This window comes from Oryzias latipes, chromosome 9, assembly GCF_002234675.1.
Source record: "Oryzias latipes chromosome 9, ASM223467v1".
Classification (NCBI taxonomy): Eukaryota; Metazoa; Chordata; class Actinopteri; order Beloniformes; family Adrianichthyidae; genus Oryzias; species Oryzias latipes.
In genome coordinates, this window is record NC_019867.2 from 18,632,926 (window position 1) to 18,652,735 (window position 19,810).

General features: G+C 39.7%; 3 protein-coding genes across 4 annotated transcripts in view; 2 read left to right on the forward strand and 1 right to left on the reverse strand.

The window, feature by feature from the left end:
* Positions 1-285: 285 nt before the first annotated feature.
* bag4 (BCL2 associated athanogene 4) lies at positions 286-3,601 on the reverse strand. Its single transcript, XM_004072697.4, has 5 exons — positions 3,340-3,601; positions 2,682-2,801; positions 2,266-2,481; positions 1,500-1,769; positions 286-1,407 (listed from the first exon to the last, which is right to left on the reverse strand). Exons 1-5 carry the CDS (start codon positions 3,427-3,429, stop codon positions 946-948), a joined length of 1,158 nt encoding a protein of 385 aa, XP_004072745.1. The 5' UTR covers positions 3,430-3,601; the 3' UTR covers positions 286-945.
* A 458-nt stretch (positions 3,602-4,059) lies between these two features.
* lsm1 (LSM1 homolog, mRNA degradation associated) lies at positions 4,060-6,288 on the forward strand. Its single transcript, XM_004072516.4, has 4 exons — positions 4,060-4,195; positions 4,306-4,374; positions 4,505-4,620; positions 5,590-6,288. Exons 1-4 carry the CDS (start codon positions 4,150-4,152, stop codon positions 5,758-5,760), a joined length of 402 nt encoding a protein of 133 aa, XP_004072564.1. The 5' UTR covers positions 4,060-4,149; the 3' UTR covers positions 5,761-6,288.
* A 4,488-nt stretch (positions 6,289-10,776) lies between these two features.
* Positions 10,777-19,810, forward strand: part of LOC101160171 (G protein-coupled receptor kinase 5) — a 32,866-nt gene continuing 23,832 nt past the window's right edge. The window contains exon 1 of one of the 2 annotated variants that reach the window (XM_020706076.2): positions 10,777-11,329. In XM_020706076.2, coding sequence (XP_020561735.1) covers positions 11,278-11,329 — 52 coding nt within the window. In that variant the 5' untranslated portion in view covers positions 10,777-11,277. The remainder of the gene's footprint in view (positions 11,330-19,810) is intronic. The other variant, XM_004072698.4, reaches the window with a different exon arrangement.

Here is a 19,810-nt window from a genome sequence, read left to right on the forward strand (position 1 = left end):
GCGCCCAATCACAGCAGGACGTTCCATTTTCAAATTGTTCACTGCTTCACCACACCTTAAGGAACTCAAAAATCCAAGTATTTTACATCTGGGGTCTAGAAGTCTTGATAGGGTTATTACACTTGATGACTCCAGATTGGAAGCAGTGTCTGTGACTCGTAGCCTAAGGTTGTGTATTGCTACCTGTGTGTGCACAGATGAGCCAATAACCCTGCTGCACTTGGAGGCAGCCTTCTGCCAGTTCTGAGGCAATTACATAGTTGCAGCAAAATAAAATCAATTGGATTACAAACTCATAAAAATATTTTAATCATTTTACTATTTTCTTTTTTAATAATTATAGCAATTGTTTTGTCAGAATTCCATCATCATAGCTGACAGATTAACACATAACAGAGACATTTCCATGCAAAACTTGTTGTATTTTTTAGACATTTTTTGTTGTTGTTCTTCCAAGACTTAAAAAACTATTTTCTGAAAGATGGCACTTTCTTTAACTAGACCAACATGGAAAAACAGACTTTGCTAAACCAGAAATATGAAATGCTGCTGAGATTTTAAAAAATAAACTTTTTCAATTTTTTAACCTGAAAAAACAAACAAACAAGTGAGGCCATCTAAATGAATTTAACAATGATTTCATCTTTTTCTATGCGAAAGTGTGAAAACAAATAAATGGAGACAAAGCAGAACTTTGACCGTAATCTTATCTGTATTAGGAGTAGATTTGAAAACAAAAGACATGGCATTCATGTGTAGGTCTGATTTTAAGTTCCCTTCAAATTTCATCTAACTCTTCCTTCGGTCTGTAATTTCTTCATATAATGTTTTTAAGGTAGAAAAAAGAACATTGTTATAGTTCTGCAGAGCAGGACTTTTGTCAAGGAAGATCTTAGAGAACATAAGAAAACTTGGTGGTCCACAAGCAAGTTAATTGAGCCCGCTTCAGAAGGCTTTCTTCTCTAGTTGGTCAAGTATGGCCTGAATTCTCTGCACGGCTTCTTTCCGTGCTTGTCGAACATTGTCCTGTCCCTGAGTCTCCACGGAGTCCAGCTCTAACAGCTCTTTGGTCAGAAGTTCCTCAAGACAGCGGTAGCTCTTGTCTGTCTTTTTGCCTACAAACTCGTCAACATCTTCCTGAAGTAGCTGAACTCTGGTCATCACATGCTGAACCTTGGCAAGGCCTGGATTATCACTCAAGGGCAGCTGTCTGGTCTGACCTGCGGGCGGTGCAGGAGCTTGGGTTGGGGCTGATGGGGGGGGCTCAGCCTGTGAGGTGTTAGTATCACCTCTCCCTGTTTTGTTGTAGATTTGTGGAGGAGAAGTTATTTCAGCAGGCTTTCCATTAGGGGGTGGTGTTGGCCTGGGTTTAGGCCCCACCTGCAGAGGGCGTTGGTGATGCTGATCCTGAAACAACACAAGATAGACATATTTGCTTTTATCTCCTTACGGACTCTTGAATAATTGTTACACAATGCACGTCAGCTGCAGAGCCTTACTTTGGGCTGATAGGGTGGTGGGGCACCAGTCCCGGTTCCTGGCCACGCTGGAGGATGAGGTGGACGGACGGGATTCCCGTAATGATTTTGGGGAGGTTGCTGACCTCCCTGCCACTGTTGCTGTGAGTGGGCATACTGGCTGGGGTGTCCCCATGCTTCAGCCTGGGAATTAGGATGAAGAGCCTGGCCGGTTGGGTAAGGAGAATTCGAGTGAATTGCATGTCCACCTTCACTGTAGTGTGGGTATGATCCAGGAGGATATCCAGGACCCTGAGAGCACAAACAAGACAAACATGTTTATTCTCAAAAATGTAACATTACAAGAAATGGATGTCTCATTTTGGTGCTTTCTAAACACATTTGGGCTGCTCGATATAAGGAAAACTTGTGATATGCGATATTGATGATCAATATTGCGATGACGATATAACTTGCGGTGATACGTGAACACACCAAAACAACCAAAAACATCATTTCCATTTCACTGCAACGGTTTAAATTTTTTTTTTTAAAGTAAACCCTCGTCTAGCATAAAAGGGCACCATCCGATTGGTCAACAATGTGAAGGCGTCCATCCGATTGGTCAAATGCATAAAATGATTTGTTTGATTCCTTAAATACGTCAAGCTTCCATAAGATTGTTTTAGCAAACTCATATAAATAATAATAAGTAAAAAGACTGAAATATTAAACCAAGAACCTTTTGCTTCTATTTAAGTATTTTGTAAGTAATGTGAGTGTCTCATTAATGCGTAAATAAACTCACCCCTTGACAGTGTGGACCAGTGTAATGATGATGCTGAGCGTGAGGCGGCTCGCTGCTTTGATCTGCCGGACAGCCTTGGTGCGGATAGGAACTTGGACTTGCTCTCCTTGGATCAGCACAGTAGAAGGGGTTGGATGGGTGGAAGCTACTTGCCGGGTACGGACTCTGTGCATGGTTGTACGCTCCATGGCCGTTCGGATATCCTCCTGGCATTACCTAAAAATAAAAAATAAGTAAAAAAAGAAAAACAGGGACAAGCCTGAGAGGAAATTGACCACTCTGTGAAAACAGCACTTTTGATACCACAACTATGAGTGTTTGTGCAAAAGAAAGATGAGGAAATTGATGAGAATCAAAACAGTGAGCAATATATTAAAATGTTGAAGGAAAGGAATGGCTCGTATAGTGAGATGTACCTGTGGATTGTACTGCGGATGCAGATCTGACGCTGAAGGATAGGCATTTGCGTAGGGCCCTGTGGAGTGGGACTGCGGATACCAGTATTGTGGAGGGTAACTTGGATACTGAGGAGCATCCTGTAAAAGGCAAGTTGACACGAGACAGCGACTCACTTTATGTGATCCAACCCATTTTGTGTAGCTATCCTAAATCTCAAATAGAGATATGGAGAACTTGATGCTGAGAAACTTAAATGATAAACGCATTGATAAACATATACTCGTGTCTTTCTAGAAAACTAAATAAATGGATGTTAACTTGTGTTTAAATGAATGAAATAATTTGAGCTAAACCAATGATTAACTCATGAAACTCTATATGATCGCTACGATCTCCTAACGTGCAGAAGTGTTGTGTTAAATCGATATTTTCGAGTCAATGTAATTTAAAAACAAGGACTTAACTAATAAGCTAGCAGTAACTATTACATAATGCCCGCTAGCTATATTAGCTATGAAGCTAGCATGATGAACATTGCGAAGAACTTCTGCACGAACGAACAAACGGATTTTATTGTTGGGAGATTTTAAATTAATCTTTGTTTCTTTAAAGCACAATATGATCTGTCACCCCCTCCCCCCAGTAAAGTTTTTTTTAATTAATCTGCTCGCTTACCATAGTGTTACTGCAGCTTCCGTGACTATTTCCCGAGTTAGTAGAGGGCCAGCCAGTTTTCCCGTTTGGCTGCATTTGGGGTTTCTGCATCAGTTACACGTATTTTGCCATCTTCCAAAATAAGCAAGACTATCACTAGTTTACGGTTCCGCTAGAAATCTGACAGCTGATCAAAGCAGCAGCTTCCCCGCAGAAGTCAGGATCGCCTGATTGCAACCAAGAAATGAATAAATGACGCGGAACTCTGGAGACATGGTACTGCGTCTTTAAGTCGAGTAGAACCATTACAAGTAAAGAGGAGTCACTCTCTAAAACTTTCTGATCGAAATTGCTGGATGAAACCTTACAATTGCAAAACGCAGAAACGGGGAACACAATTAGAATATTTTTAATTAAAGATATTTATTTTCAATATATTTTACTGCTAAGACCAACTATTGAATTACTCCTGTAGCAGTTGTATTTTTTAAACATGTGACGCAACTTTTCAAAATTTTCATTTACGATCTTTGATGTGGCACATGCGTTGGAAGGGTTACCATCCATCATCAAATGGGGACATTTAATCCAAACATGTTTTATAGAAAATTCTTTTTGTATCATAAAATGTATGATACTTTTGTTTAAATCATTTTTACACAGTTATTTTTAGAAAATTCGAGCTATGCGCAATTACGGTGCGGAAGGGGTTAAATGTTTACAGGAAGTGTATAAAAGCACTTCCTGTGCACCGTCAAATAGAAACGGGTAAAAACATTCATGGCTTGATGGTTCAGAAATCAACTAAACGCGTGAAAACTGCAACTAAACATGAATTACGTACCAGGGACGGCCAGTCTCATTGACGATATTGACAGTAAGTTGGGCCTTATAGAAATTGCTTTTTTTAATCATAAACAAACGACACAATGTATTAGCGTGTGCCGTGTGGACGCAGATTTTTTTTAAATGTTTTTAATTTCGCAGAAAAGCACTTGGTCCTGCTGCGAGATGGCAGAACACTAATCGGTTACCTGAGAAGCATCGATCAGTTTGGTAATAAAAAATGAGAATCTTCTAAACTCTTCCATGCGGGTTTATTTTTTTATTTTTATATGATTACGCGGTGTTTCAATAGTCCTAAATTTGTTTGTTTCTTTCTTTTTTTTTTTTTTTTGTTCCACAGCCAATTTAGTCTTTCATCAGACGGTGGAGCGTATCCACGTGGGAAAGAAATTTGGAGATATTCCCAGAGGTATCTTCATCGTCAGGGGAGAAAATGTAGTCCTGCTTGGGGAAATAGTAAGTGTTTTAGAGCAATTTTTTAGTTTGTTCTAAACTTGAATGTAATTTCTGGATCAAGTTTTATTTACGTGAACTTGTTCTCAGATGCTCCGTACAGCACCAAACATCAAACTCTGAATGTGGTCAAGCATCCAGGTCTCGCACTGCAGAAAATGATGTGACTCTTATTTAAAGATCAAGTTAAATTTATATGCAAGTAAATTGTTACTTTATATAGTTACTACAGTTATAAACTTTTTTTTTTGAAAAGTTGCTGCCTAAATGAATACTTGCTTAAAAAGGAAATTGCGCACACATTGACTGTAAAGGTACCTCCATGTTAAGGTTACTTAGCAAAAACAAAAAAGGCTTAATTTTACAACTTTTTCAAATTTGCTGTTTGGTCTAGCCAGATTTTTTATTTTTCTCTCCTGGTTTTCAATATGATATAAAAGAAAAGCGGGTGGGAAAAGTGGTGAGGATTGTCAATCTTTGCTCTTTCCATATAAATACAATGCATACTTCTTCTTACTTTTTTTTTTCTTAATTATAATTTAGATTACCAATGATTACACAAATGATTGCAGGATTGCTGCTAGTTTACCTCACAACCCCAACCTAACATGATGGTGGTAGAAATGAATACGGCAACAATATTAGAGCTATCCAGCCATAGTTTGGAGCCAGATCTCAGCTCCGATGAGGGAAACAAAGAGGCACATGCATCGTTTTGTCTACAATGGATGCATCAGAATAGAGTGGTGCAGGGAGCTTGTGGCTTACCATTCGAACTTGTGTCACACAAGTTTTTCGTGGGTCCTTGAACCACGGAGTTTAAGCATCTTTTTGGGCAAAACTATGAGCAGGCCATAGCATTGAGTACTAGCAACTTTTGTTAGTGTCATGGAATGATGCACAGAGCCTAAAAGAACTTGATGACATTTTCGGATCATAAGATTTGACCTCACTCTCCTGTGTCCTGTGCAGGATTTGGATAAGCCCTGCGACACAGTCTTGCAGCAGGTTTCAATTGAGGAGATCCTGGAGGAGCAGCGGTTGCAGCAGCAGGCCAAACAGGAAACGGAGAAAGTCAAAATGCAAGCTCTGAAGGACAGAGGCCTTTCCATACCCAAAGCTGATAATTTGGACGAGTATTGAACCCTTTACAAGCCTTTTAGTTTGTATAAGACAAATGGATTTTATGTTTAACTGAAGGGTGTCTTTTGTTTTGTGGCTAGAATCATGTAAGGCACAATACTGCATTGTTTTGTTTTGCTTTTTTTTCTTTTCTTAATAGTTTCATTTAAATTGTATGGGGATGTAAGAACTGTTTAAGCAAATGGTTACAACTTGACGGCCTTTTTACAGCAGCACTTTGTCATCAATCATCATAATGACGTGAACTTTTTATTTGGAGATGGTGGGTCTGCTAGTGACTAACACTCCTGTTCTCCATTAAAACAATTGAGTTTCACTTACTAAAGCCTGCTTGAAAAATCTTTTGTCTTTGAAGGTTTAATCTGCAAGTACACAGAAAGCGGTGCGTTTAGTCATTTAAGTATTTATTGGTGACTTGACTGGCTTCCTATTGGCTAATCAAAACGTTAATTCTGTTATAGGGATGATCTTTCAGATACTGATCAATTTCCCTCATTAGCTGCTAGAATAAAGTGACGTGTAAGAGAAGCTATGCGTTTTACAGTCATCTTTATATGTACCCCGTATACTTTTTTATTTTTTTTTATTTATTTTTTTCTTAACCTATAGCAGGGTTCTGCAACCTTCAGCACATAAAGAGCCATTTGGGTTGATGTCTCAATGACCACGCCCCAGTAGGAGTCAAAGTCTTTATTTTTTTATTTTTTTAAGACTAATTTGTCTTGGATACTAATATGATAAATATAGATGAACTGTTATTTGGCATAAATAAAAAAATATAAAGAGAAAATAGCTTTTTTTTTAAAATACCGGTAGTTTAAACTTTTGATGGAGGTTCATGTGACTTCCTCTCAATAAGTGTCCTGTTTCACATGGGATCCTCTCAATCCAGCAAATGTAGAAGTGTAATGTCAGCAGTGATTAAAAATAGATATTTTAGCATTTGAGGTGCATAACAGCCAACATTTGTAAATCAAATCAACAAAAAAAAATTAGAGCTAAGTGACCCTTGCCATATTTATTAGAACCATAAGGTGAACTTAAAAATCCTTCAATTTGTTAAATAGAAAACTCACCATCCATTACTCCTTTAGTAGGAATTCTGGCTGTGCTGACGGCTCTACAATTGAATTTCTGTGGTAAATGGCATTTTATTCAACTACAAAGCTGCACCACTTGGATTGTCAGCATTATGGGTACTGTAGGCAGAAGATCTGAAAGAAGATCGCTTATTTTTTCCTTTACTGTTCAGTTACCTGGGGCCTCATTTATAAAACTTTGCGTAGGATTTGCGTCAGAAGTGGCGTACGGATGAAACATAGGACGTGCGTACGCACAGAAATATTCGGAGTTATAAAACCGTGCGCACGCACATCCTACGCATCTTTCCCTTAAAAAATCACAACCGATTCTAAATGCTGCGCAGCTTTTGCGGCTACATGACACGCCTATAGTTGCCCATAAATAGTCCGTGAAACGCCCACAAATTAATATTTATGGCTTGCTAAATCATGGCAAACACAGAGGGGAATTCAAAAAAACGTAACTTCACTCAATGTGAAGTAGAAGTTATCGTTGGCGAGGTGGAAAAGAGGAGAAAAGTGTTGTCACCGGAGCTGACCCCTCTTGATGAGAAACTGGCCGCTATTATTGGGGAATCCCTATTAAGTCCCCCTTATCGGCGTCCTCCTCCGCCTCAGTCACCTGACTGAGACGGAGGGGACGCCGACGCGCCAGGGTCAGGGTGACACAGGTAAGAGAAATAATTCAAATGAATGCAGTCAAGTCACATGTATGCAGGCTACACAATTACAGATTATTAATATAGAACAATTTTATTTTAGTTGCTGGGTGTTCCAGCGGGGCCAGTGGTTACGATGCTGCAGCTGAGCAGCCGTCTGGACCCAGCGTCTCCACGGCACGCGGCTCTCAACCCTCCAGCAGTGGACGCGTCCTCACCGATGCAGTCCTTGAAATGCAGAGGGAAGTCAGTAGTTCAATCAGAGAGGTGGCCAAGGAGTTGGGCGAAATCAAGATCGCCCTGACTGAAATAAACTGCACGATGAGGGAATTCTTAAATAAATAATATTTTCCACACCTCTTTTTCTTTACAAGCGATGCATCACTTCCAAACGCTGGCGCACAGCAGCAGCAAATGGCTCAAATGCGTGGGGATGGGGTTCAGGGTCGGGGCCAACACAGCAATCAGCGCCAGGGGGTAGAGGCACGTTTTTAAGCTGTGCCACATTGTGTAGCACAACACATGCCGGCACGATTTGGCACACACTGTCACTTTCACGTGTTTCTTCCATCTGCCGACGGTGTCGCCATTTCTCATTTCACCCGTTTTTGTGCGTACGCCTGGGTCAGAGCTTGCGTGGAGGAGCGCACATTTTCCCGTCAAGTTTGCTTTTTATAAATCTCAACTATTGCGTAGAGAGTGGCGTACGCCTTCTTTTGTGCGTACGCAACGTTTATAAATGAGGCCCCTGGTCTGAGACCGCCCACTCCTCTGCATAGATTTTGATTTGAATTATTAAACATTTAATTAAAAGCCTGTTTAGTAGCTTCCCAGAATTGAGCATGAGTAATATTTTCCATATATATTACACAGCAAAGTAAAAAATATAGAGTATTTGTGACACTTAAAACAGAAAATGACAATGGACTTTTTAAGGTCATAATGGAAACCAATTTGTTGTGAAGGCTGCAAATGAAGCTAAGCTAAGCTGGGGCAGGTTACTTTGAAACTATTCCTTTTTAAATGTGAAAACTCTTCAAAAATTAACTGTCGGTGAATGTAGTATTGAAAAATCTAGTTCTTTAAAGTAAAACTATTTTTACTTGCATGAGAAGTATCTTGTTTAAACAGCAAGTGATATGTTATATTTTGTCTTTAAACGGAGTGGACATTATGCTGGAAAGGAACATCAATCTGGACCGATTCAACTTTCCCCCACATATGGTTATAGCTATATATAGTGCTGCTAGTATTGTAATATCTGGCAAATTATTCTGAATACTATCCTGTAATAATACCCACATCTTGTTTCTTTTGAAATATGGTCATCTTCCAAATCTGAGTTATTCTTTATTTTTCTGCTTGTGCTCAATTACCTGCTCTCTCTGAGGGCATGCAAGGCAGTGACTGTCTTCCTCTGACCTCAAAAAGATTTCTCCTAGACTGTAAAACAATTGAAATAGGCTACAATTAGATGCGGGTGAACAGCTGTTGTAAAAGTAAATGTCTACTTTAATACAAAATGAAAAATTAAAGATGCTGCAGAAAGAATTCAGTGCCATCAGGGGAACAAATCATTCCCGAGCAGTTTTTTTCAGCTCTTATATTTAGTGTTGTGGTTGTAGCAGCATTCACACATATACAGTACATATGTGAGTTCAAGCTGTGTAATACTACAACTCAAAGTCCAAATTTATTCCACAGAAGAACGTCTTTCATTGAGAAGGTTTTCCAGAGTGAAAAAGATGATGACGGTGAGCAGCTGATATATTTGTCTTAAACTCGTGTTCTGTTTGCTTTTGACTGAAAACCTGTTTATGGTTTACCCCGCCCTTGCCCTAAAGTCACTGGGTCAGGTTCCAGAAACACCCCAGTGACCTCACACAGGCCTGAGAGAAAAATTGAAGATGGGATGGGTATTACCCTGCCATGTTACACCCACTGGATCTATTAGTATGGACATTCATTAGTACACTCCCCAATAGGACTGGGTATCAGTTCAAAATCATAACGGTTTCCAAAAAATATCTTTTCTAAAAATGTGATACTAAGAAATGCATTTTAACAAGATGAAATTGTGTCTTAATTTAAAAACATTTTTCTTTTGTTCTTTTAAAACAAGAACCAAAGGAGCATAATGCGTGCAGTAAATATTAGTGAACATAGTCTTAAAAAAAGTCAAGTATAAGTTACTGGTAGGTATATAAAAGTCCCTGACTTGGACAAAATGCTTCTTTTGGGTATTTAATCTCTGATAATGAATGGAATTTGCTTTGATACTCAATACCATGATATAGTTTGGTCAGTGTCGAGCTTGATACCTAGCTCTAGTTCCTAATCTAAACGTATTCATTCATCTTCTGAGCCGTTTGTTCCCTGTCAGGGCCGGAGCCTATCCCGGCCACTTGTGGGCAAAGGCAGGGGAGACCCTGGACAGGTCGCCAGTCTGTCACAGGGCCGCAATCACACCTAGGGTCAATTAGAGTAACCAATTAACCTATGAAACATGTTTTTGGAAGGTGGGAGGAAGCTAGAGTCCCCAGTGAAAACCCACGAATGCACGGGGAGAAGATACAAACTCCACACAGAAAGGTCCCCCATTGATGTTCTGCTTCAGGTCCCCCGGCCAAGACTTGAAGCGGGGGTCTTCCTGCTGTGAGGCAAGAATGCTAACTACTGCGCCAAACTTGTTTACAAATTTATATTATTGCTTGTTTCAAACACGAGAAACTATTTGTTTTTGTTTTTTTGCACAATTCCAAAGTTTGTTTTTGTGTTTGTGTGTGTGTGTGTGGGGGGGGGGGGGGTAGTTTTCAGGCTGATTTAAGCCCTCCCGAAGCCTGTAATCAAATTTGGTCACAAAAACAGAAAAAACGCGTAAAGAAATGTCTGATTTTCCTTTGTCGGTTATACAAATGAAATGTGACTTTTTTAATGCTTTATGCAGTTTTTTAATCTTAAAATTGACCAGCAGGGGGCGACTATCTGTCAATCGTACAGTGATAAAGTTTTTTTTTTTAGTAATAAAGTAACACGCTTCCGTTTTGTAACTGAAGCGGAAGTTTCAAAGAGGTCTGTGGCGAGTTATTCCTATAACTTCATAAAGAGAATCAATGCATAAAATGCAGTTGAGTGTATGTCCGCTTTTTACACTGCGCCTCATCCGTCAGTCTCAGTTAGTGGCTGCAGGAAGCCAATGCGAACTGTCAGTGAATAATTTTGGCGCGTGCTTTTATTTTCCCACTCGGCTCCGGTGGAGTTAGTGCATGCAGCTTGACGCCGCTGTGACAGAAAGGCCCAGCCTATTCCGATTACGCACGGACGGTGGAGGAGGGGGCGCGCTGATGTGCTCTCAGCTGCACTCAGCCAACCCCAGCCTTCGTAAGGTAACGCTTGTGGTATCCCGGCGCTCTGCTGTTCAAAGAGAGAGAGAGAGAGAGACCCTTGTTAGCACACGTCGGATCATCCACATTGATCATTCCCTGCAGTGGAGAGATTCTGCACCCAAATTACGCATGGAATGGTTTTGGGGGGATTGGAGTAGAAATGCAGCGCCGCACTTCCAGCCCACAACAAGAACCATGCCCAACTTACACTGCAAGCAGATCCACGACATCCTGTTTGATCCTTTGCGGCTTTGATGTAAGTGAAATTCGCTCGGATATCGACGAGGCGTGAAGGAAGCGATCGCATCGTCGTGCCAGACGAAAGGACGCTGTTTACGCTGCAGACGCGAGTGCACAGAAGACCTCTGCCTTTGGGATTTTACTTCTTTGATGGAGCTTGAGAACATAGTAGCCAACACTGTACTGCTAAAAGCCAGAGAGGGTAAGTGGACACACAGCGTGGATATATAGTAACGGCCAGGGCCGGCTCGGCTTTGCGCTCCGTTTGCAGAAAAGGTGGAAATAATGCGAACTGTCAGGCAGGCTCAGGTAAATCCTACTGATGCAATACAATGAAAAGAGGCGCGTGCACTCCATTATTGACCCGAGCAAATCAGCTTAGTGTACAATTAAAGCCTTTGATCATTGTCACAGACTGTTGGAACCTGATTTTGTCAGATCATCTGCGTTTTCGATGGTCTGTTGGTGGCTGGTGGGGAGGAGGAGGGGGGGGGGGGTCTGCCTTGTACATCCGCTTTCACTGCCTGCGCAAACGAAAGCGCTCTTTCGCAACATTCTGCGCGGAGAAACGCACATTGTAGCAAGGAAGAAGTCATTTCCAGGGAAGGTGGGGGGGGACTCGGCTCGCCTTTGGATGGGGACCCGATGATGTCACTGATGCTGACATTCACTCAATAAAGGCCTGCAAAGCACTCTGTAGCTGTCAGGATGCACCCCATGTCCCCAGGCTGCATGCCTGGAACCTCGATCTGGCTGCAGCCTCAGATGTGAGGACACAGATGAAAAGCTGTGTTGGGAGGAAGACGGGACTCCACTGATGGGCGGATCTGACTCTGATCATGCGCTGCAACTCCATGATTGCTTGATATAGTCGTTTCAGTGGATGCAGCCACTGTTAATGTCATTTTGCGAATTTTCAAAATAGCTTTCTGTTGTGAATTTTTGAAAATTTTCACTATAGTATTCAGCATTGAATCGTTTTTTTCTATGAGAAAAACATTTTATATAAGGAAAAGATGCCCATCAAATTCAGATCAAACATGCCAATTATTTAACTTTTAGGGTGAATCAAGCTAGAACTCAAATTGCTAGAAGGTAGAATGCAATTTAAGTGAGCAAAATATATTTAAAAAATAAACAGAGCTTGCAAAACAAGCAATATTTTAAACACTAGGGGTGACATTCATTTTAACACTGATTAAATTCATTTAATTTGTAGTTGCTCACATGATTCATAGTCGATATTGGTTCATCTTGAACAATCAGATTCACTGACCTAAAATCAATCAAGGACATCTTTAGCCAAAAATTCAACCATGTGACTTGAAGATTAATACCTGGTTTCTGAACAGTGCAGGTGAAGTTTCCAGATTCCTTGTAAGGTAATCAAGTCTATATGTACGAACAAACAAGTTAACAAGAATTAATGGCAAATCCATTCACATTTTAGTTTCATAAAAATCAGCCCACTGTTGGGCATTAGAGCATTCTAGCCACCGTATGGTCACATGTCTTTGCTGAATTCAGCGTTTCCACACTTTGGACTGCAATGATGGTTTAATCAGTTTTTGCTGTCATCAGGTCTGTGTTGTCCACTTTGATGCACTTGGTTGTATTTGCGTTATAGTACCAAAACTCTACCGTGCCTCAATCCAAATGGTATTTTCCAATATTGATATAATCAATCTATTTAATTTTGAAGCAATTTTATAAAGGTGTGGGTTGATTTGATTAACAACTTGCCTCAGACAGATCGATCTTGGATCTTAGAAAAATTAATTGATGCCTCGATTAAGTCAATGAATTGTCACACCCACTTTAGTAGACATTAAAATATTTTTGTTATTTTACTCTAACTCTTTAATAAATTTGCAAGTTGACCTCAGCAAAAATATTTAGGAATTAAAAACTGCCAACACAGTAGAGACAGAGCACCTCAAAATAAAACACGTTTACCTTCTTTGCAATTTGTTGAATCCGGATTTATGCAAACACTTAAAACCCTATGATGTCTGTTACTAAAACAAAAACTTGTCATCTAAGTGTTTTATCACCTATGATGGATAATGCCATTAAAAGATTTAGATATGTAGTTTTGTATCTTCAGGCTCTTATATAGCACTGGATTAGAGCAGGCACAACTTTATGGTGTCTGATATTATTGTGTTTGTCTAAATGCTAAAGGTAAATGCATGTAAGGATTCACCCATCAGTTTGAAATGACTGTTTTTGTGGGTCTGGAGATCATTTCAGGTAAATATTTGAAAGTGTGACGAAAGCTTATCTTTGACCTTTAGCCCCATTTAAAGATGGAGCTGCATCTTCTTCAAGCAGCTTGTTATCAGTACACGAACCTTAATGGATTATATGGCACAAGTGGGCTGCACTGGCTTTCTGAAGCTACATTTATTCATACAGTTGAACAGATTTTTGCTTGTAGGTTACCATATTTTTTGGGTTTATGTGGACAAAACATTGCTTATTTCATTACGGGAAATTCTAGGTATATGTTTTACATAAATGTGGCATCGCAGTTCAGAGAGTTCAAGTTTTAGACTCATCTATGTGGGGTTTAGGTTTCCCATGTCATTTTTAAAAATGAATATTTCAGGCAAACAAACACACACTGTTAAACTATTGTTGCAATCTGTCCAGCATCTACAAATCCTTCAGTGGAAAATCAGTGAATGTTAAAATAAACACTCCAGTTCTTCCTATTTGTCAATGTATATCAGTCTCAATGTAACATGAATAAATCCTAGCACCCCAATGTGGCAGAATGTGCAGAGAGCACATTTTTATTCAGTGAACCCTTTCCTTCTCTCTCATCCCCTGAACAAGCTTGGTCATGGTTTTAGGACACTAAATGTACATGTCACAGCGGTGGCATATTTAAAACATACAAATAAAGAGGTAGGCCATTTGCACCAAGTGCTGATAGTGTTTGAGTGGTATTAACGGTGTTTTACAATTAACCAGGCAGCTGACTTAATCTTTGAAGCCTTGTGAAGCATGCCTGGGCCAGACCGGACATTTGTTTTATGATCATAGAGCTCAACTGGGCCAGCAGCACTGAGCGTCATGAATTAATAAGGGCAGTTAATGACCAATTCCAGATCTTGCATGTCCCAGCTGCTTCGTCGGTGCTCATCCAACCCCATGCCCTGACTGTGTGTGGGAGAGAAGTGGGCCTTATACAATTACCAGATGATGGTTCTTTGAGGTAATAGCTAAAGCACGGCTTTCTCAGCAGCCACATCATTATCTTCATAAATGCAGCCAGGTGGGACTGACTCAACAGTTGAGTAAAGATTTGTTGCTGTGCACTCACTGAAACATGTCGCAGGCTGTTGTGAGTACATCTGTGGTTGAATCCTTTACCAGTGTGAATCATTAGAGGTTTTGCATTACAGGGCCTTGTGCCAAAGACTTCTGGAAGCAAGTCCTGTGTCTCTCTTGACAGAGCATGCTGCACGCAGAGGCTCATCTTCGGTTGCATAATAGCAAAGTGCAAGGATGCAAATGGAGCAAATAAAGACTGTTTATCCCGGTTTGTTTATGCAAGAGAGTCTCAAGCCAGAGCCGAAGCCAGTGGCGAGCGAATGCTCACAGCTTCACACAACAGGAAGGCCCAGTTTACAATGCCATCTGGCTGGTTTATTCCAGCGTCCTCACACCTCCCAATTTAGTAAAACAGCTAGAGTGGCAGCTACGCAGAGATCAAAAAAATGTTGCTACGACCAAGCCATGAACAAGCCCTCTGTCCTCATGTTGCTCTGCGGCTCTGCTGATTACTGTTCTTCCAGAGCTGTTCTAGTAGAACAGAGCAGCTAAAAGCAGCTGGGACTTGGTGGAAACCCTCAGATTGGAGATGGGTGACCTTAAAGCTCTTGTTCATTAACCACACAGATAAAAAGAACCCACTTTGATTTCCATTGGGAGAAAATGAAAGGAGCTTTGACCAATTTGAACCATCTTGTTAAGTAACCATTGTCTTACATAAATGTCATTACACACTATCGGTTTGATGCAGTCCATAAGCTATTTAATCAAATTGATTGTTATATAATAAACTGAGTGGGCTACTGCCGTCCCGGCTCCATATTCCTGTGGAGCTGCTCTCCAGTCTCAGCGGAAGAGACTTTGTGGATGATGGGTGTGCGGTGAAATGAAGCATCCCCGTCTCAGATGTGGTCATCTGAGTATCATCTGATGGTTACAGCTCTGTCCTTTGTGTCAGAGCGGCAGGAAATGCACATGTTCTGATTTATAAGGCTCTGTCAGGGTCATCAAGAAGGTTCTTGATGTTTTTTTTTCCTAGTGTAGCTCCTGATGTGTAGTGAGAGTGAGGTTTAATACCAGGGTATACTGTGGGCTTATGTGTGCGTTAGCAGATGAGTGGTGTGGGGCTGAATTCCTTTTGTTTAAATGTAACCTGAACTTAGTCGCTGTGACGCGAGCAGCATTGGTGCAGCAGACCCATGCACAGTGTGTATGTGTGTGTGTGTGTCACAGTGAGAGCAGCAGCGTCTGGCTGCCACCCCATTCACAACTCTCTCTGGCAGCCGTTGTAGATTCCAGGCCAGGCGAGCGAACGTCATCAGCTGTCGAAGTGAATGAAAGTAAAGGGGGAAAATTGCATTGCCGCATCCAGAAGCCTTTTGTGAATTGCACTAACATGCAGGGGCTAGAAGGCTAGAAGTCTTAACTACCGGTAATACCTAGTCAACTTCCTGTGGGGTTCTCCCTCTCCTGGATTTTCCTTGGAGTTGTTACATAAGGCAAAATACCCCCGAAAAACCAAGTTGATTAACAATGAGATAAAACCAGTGTAATCTAGAACTGTAACGACTAGACAACAAAATGATTTTGACAGATTATTGACAAAATAATGTGAACTCCTGATTTGAAACTCAAGTATAGTTATGGCCAACCGTTTTGTAAAATGTCCAAAGTTTATACCTGACCCTTTTTGTGTTTGAGGTCCTCATCACACATTTTGCTTTTACACTCTCCCCCGCTATACTGTCCCTCACAACCCCAACCACACATTACTGGTGCAACAAAAACAGAGAGCAAATATCAGAGCTATCCAGCTGTACAGTTTTGAGCCAGATGCAGCTCAGACGAGGAAAATTAAGATGTACATGAATCTAGTCATCTACAAGTGGATGCATCAGAATGTGGCCCCGCTGACTGTAGCACCTGTGTCATAGGCTTTTTCCAACAGCATTTTTTGTCTGGTCCTGATTCAAAGCGATTTTAATAAAGAAATACTCAGAAATGCAGTTTTAATCTTAATTTTCCATCAGGAAAAATATACTACAAGGCATTTTAAAAACACCAACATTGTGATTTTTATTGAGTGGCTCTTTAAAGTTCTGCACAAGATAGCAGGGGTTTGTCCTTATAAGTAACATATAGAGGGATTCTTTGTTGAGGGGATGTTGTTTTATCAGGCCTCACCAAGCCTGAGCAAGCAGAAACATCTCCTGTCACAGGTTTTAAAAAATATGAGCTGGGTCCATGCTCTGCACCCTCCACTGTCAAACACAAAACCTGCGTCGTCTCATCCTCCACCTGCCAGCTATTTGTATCACAGCCATGCACAATGCACAATGCACTCTTTGTCTCTGTTGTCACACACAAACCTTCTCCCATGCTGTCACACAAAACAAACCCTTGCCTGCAGCCCTCCTCTCCCAGGACCACTATCCAAAGTTGCTTGTGCCGAATTATATTCTGAAGAAGTTCTCACTGGTAAGAAGAGTAGCATAAAAAGTAGGGGAACTGGATTGTTTTACTTTGTTGCTTAGCAATTTTATTAAAGAAAAGAAAACACAAGTTGTGATGTAGGTTTCGTGGAAAGTACAGAATCAGTTGAGGTCCTCGTTAATTCATGACTTATTTATCTACTGCAAAGAGATTTCTTTATTAAATCAATCTCAAAATGCATTTTAGCATAATTTCTTATGTCATGCTGTTTAGAATATTACCATTTTAAAGTGTCATGTTAAACTTTATGCTGATTAAGGAAAAATGAAGGAATTAACTTGAAATTAGCGAATAATCAAATAACTGCTAGGGGGTAAAAGTAAAGCAGGAGCAGTCGTTTCAATAAATATTTTTTCAATATATATATATTTTTTATAAAGTAAGAGTATGTATGGCATGCTCACTAACCCTGTTTGAGGTCCACATGATCTTTATTCATGTTTAAAGTTGCAGAAATGTCACATGTCTGTGAAAGCTGACTTGATTTAGAAAAAAATCAAGTCAGCTATTACTGACATGCTAATGGGTTGGATCTGTTCATCATGTGTGCTAAGGTCTTCCCCAGAGTTCGTTTTTTTGACTCAGTAGCTTAGCAACAAAAGAGTTGAGGATGGTAATTTATCTGTGAATGACATAGTAGCATCGCAGTAGTCTTTGTATTGAAAAACTCAGAAACAGCTCAGGTTCTTGGTTGCAGACTTGCTTCAACAATTAGTCATGTCCAGGATTCCACAACCTATGGTAATCCCTCTTTGTATGCTCTCATCTATTTTTTGTATATTTTTTTACCCCATATTTGTCTAAATACAGAAAGGTTGCTCTGCAGTTTTATGTCTGTGGTTAAGGCTGTTAGTGTTCTTGCAGGTGCTCCAAAATTATTTGTAATGCATCAGAAAAGGTTTAAATGTATCTTTATTTTTTAAAATTTCCCCCTTTCTTCAAATAAAAAAACATATTTATATTTATAGGGAAACACAAGTTAAAATTGAATGAATTAGAATAGATTTGAGCTGTACCACAACTGAATTGAACATCCTTGTAGCAGTACCAGTAAGTGGTAACTACAAAGTGTCCACGTGTTGTTTTGTAGGAGCTAAAAAAGATCAAATTAAGTATATATGATCACATACTGCTCTGTTTTCTATTTTTTAAATATTGTAAGTGTATTTATTTTTCGTCAAATTTTCTGTGGAAAAATAATAAAAAACTAAAATTGCAGCTTTTCTAGAATTCCCATTCATGAAGAGCCCCCAAGTACATTTTTTAGGCCTGCGGAATATTGTTTTTAAAACATATCTGTAAACAATGATGCATTATACTGGAAATGAATTTTCAGAGACATTTTAACAATGTCATTGTGGATTTTAAAAATCATTTAATTTTAATTTTATTTTAATTTTATTTTGTTCTAAAAATCATTCTGATTCTAAAATAATTTTTTTAAGTCAAACTTTTTATGACGCTATAAAGTACATAAAGTCCAAAAAACCTGTACATTGTCTTGTGTTCAACTGTATAGAAAAAATATTTATCACCAAGATTGTTGAAATGATAAAAAAATCAAATCAGCACCTGCAGTCCCCAAAGTAGGTTTTTCTCAGTTTTCCTGCCATCTTTTTATTTCATTAAAAAAAATTTTGTGGAATCACAAAGCAGGGCGTTTACACTTGTTATACACAGGGAATGAAGAAGCATAGATACTCACTTCTCATTCGATGACACGCCACAAGGCTCGCTGTGTTTTGAGTAGGAGTGTGACTCATTTTCTCTTGAGTGGAAAAATTCAGCTCTGTGGCTCCTACAAACTCTATTGTTATTGCTGCTTCTACCTACACATACAATATACGTAACTCCGCTGGATGCAACAAGTTCACGCCTGTTCTCCGGGGGTTGTCAAGTAGAATTCTGGGGAATATAGGAGGCTATCAGCTAAAGTAGACAGGGTGGGCTGATGAAAGCAGAAAAATGTGACATTTAACTTGCCGCTAAAGAACTCTAGAAATGTACCAATTAGCTGGACCAAACATTTTTTCCCTATTATCAAGGTTGCAGATGATTACTTATGCAGCGCCTCATTGTGTCTCATTTCCTGGCCTCCATCCTGCTGCCATATCTTTTTAATGGAACAGCAAATTAATATTTGATGTGCATTTTTCAAGTAATCAATACTAAAGTCATTGATTCTTCCTAACTGATGTTTGTCTTAGAGGAAAATAGGTAAATAGTGCAGAAGTTCTGAAATGGTATTGCTTTAAAATGCATAGTTTATTCTATCACTTTGTGAAACTTTAAAATTGATACAGTATACATGAAATTCAAGTATTTTATCACAACCAGATAATAACATGTATTATAAATAGTCATTAGCAAGGCTTTGATCGAAAATATGGAGGTGTAGAGTTGTCATAATCATTTAAAACTTTACACAACGTTATTCTTCCATAACCAGCTGCAGAAGCTACACATATCTTGCTCTGTTTTATTTTTTTGTTTAGCTGCTAAAACATATTTAACAGATAATTAATCACAAAATACTGTAGCATGCAATATTTTTCTCAAGAAGTGTAGTGTATTAGTCTTTTCTCGTAGAAGGTCTCAGAATACTGTCACACTTGGGATGGTCTCACAAAGCGGCTTTGGATGTGGGGGAGAAGGCCGAACATTTCTTCCATCTTTGTTTGGTCTGCTTTCATTACGGACTCCCAGTGTTGACAGCCTGGAAGCTTCACACCAAAATATCAGCTTCTCTTTTGGGATGCGCTTTCAACTTCACATTTTCATTCCCCTTACCAATTGTTCAAATAGCCATCATGGCGCCTTGGTATTTCATTTTCTACAATTACCTGCTCATCAGATGTTTTTAGTAGGCTGTCGATCTAAAGCAGTGTTTTTCAACCTTTTCTGAGAC

What these genes read in the sequence shown, in the direction of transcription:
- bag4 (XM_004072697.4), bottom strand. Translation starts at nt 3,429, where the DNA reads ATGCAGAAACCCCAAATGCAGCCAAACGGGAAAACTGGCTGGCCCTCT. An exon ending in CTGGTCCACACTGTCAAGGG is followed by an intron (nt 1,770 to 2,265) that starts GTGAGTTTATTT and finishes TTGTGCTCTCAG; the next exon opens with GGTCCTGGATATCCTCCTGG. An exon ending in CACCACCCTATCAGCCCAAA is followed by an intron (nt 1,408 to 1,499) that starts GTAAGGCTCTGC and finishes GTGTTGTTTCAG; the next exon opens with GATCAGCATCACCAACGCCC.
- lsm1 (XM_004072516.4), top strand. Translation starts at nt 4,150, where the DNA reads ATGAATTACGTACCAGGGACGGCCAGTCTCATTGACGATATTGACA. An exon ending in GAGAAGCATCGATCAGTTTG is followed by an intron (nt 4,375 to 4,504) that starts GTAATAAAAAAT and finishes TTTGTTCCACAG; the next exon opens with CCAATTTAGTCTTTCATCAG. An exon ending in TAGTCCTGCTTGGGGAAATA is followed by an intron (nt 4,621 to 5,589) that starts GTAAGTGTTTTA and finishes TGTCCTGTGCAG; the next exon opens with GATTTGGATAAGCCCTGCGA.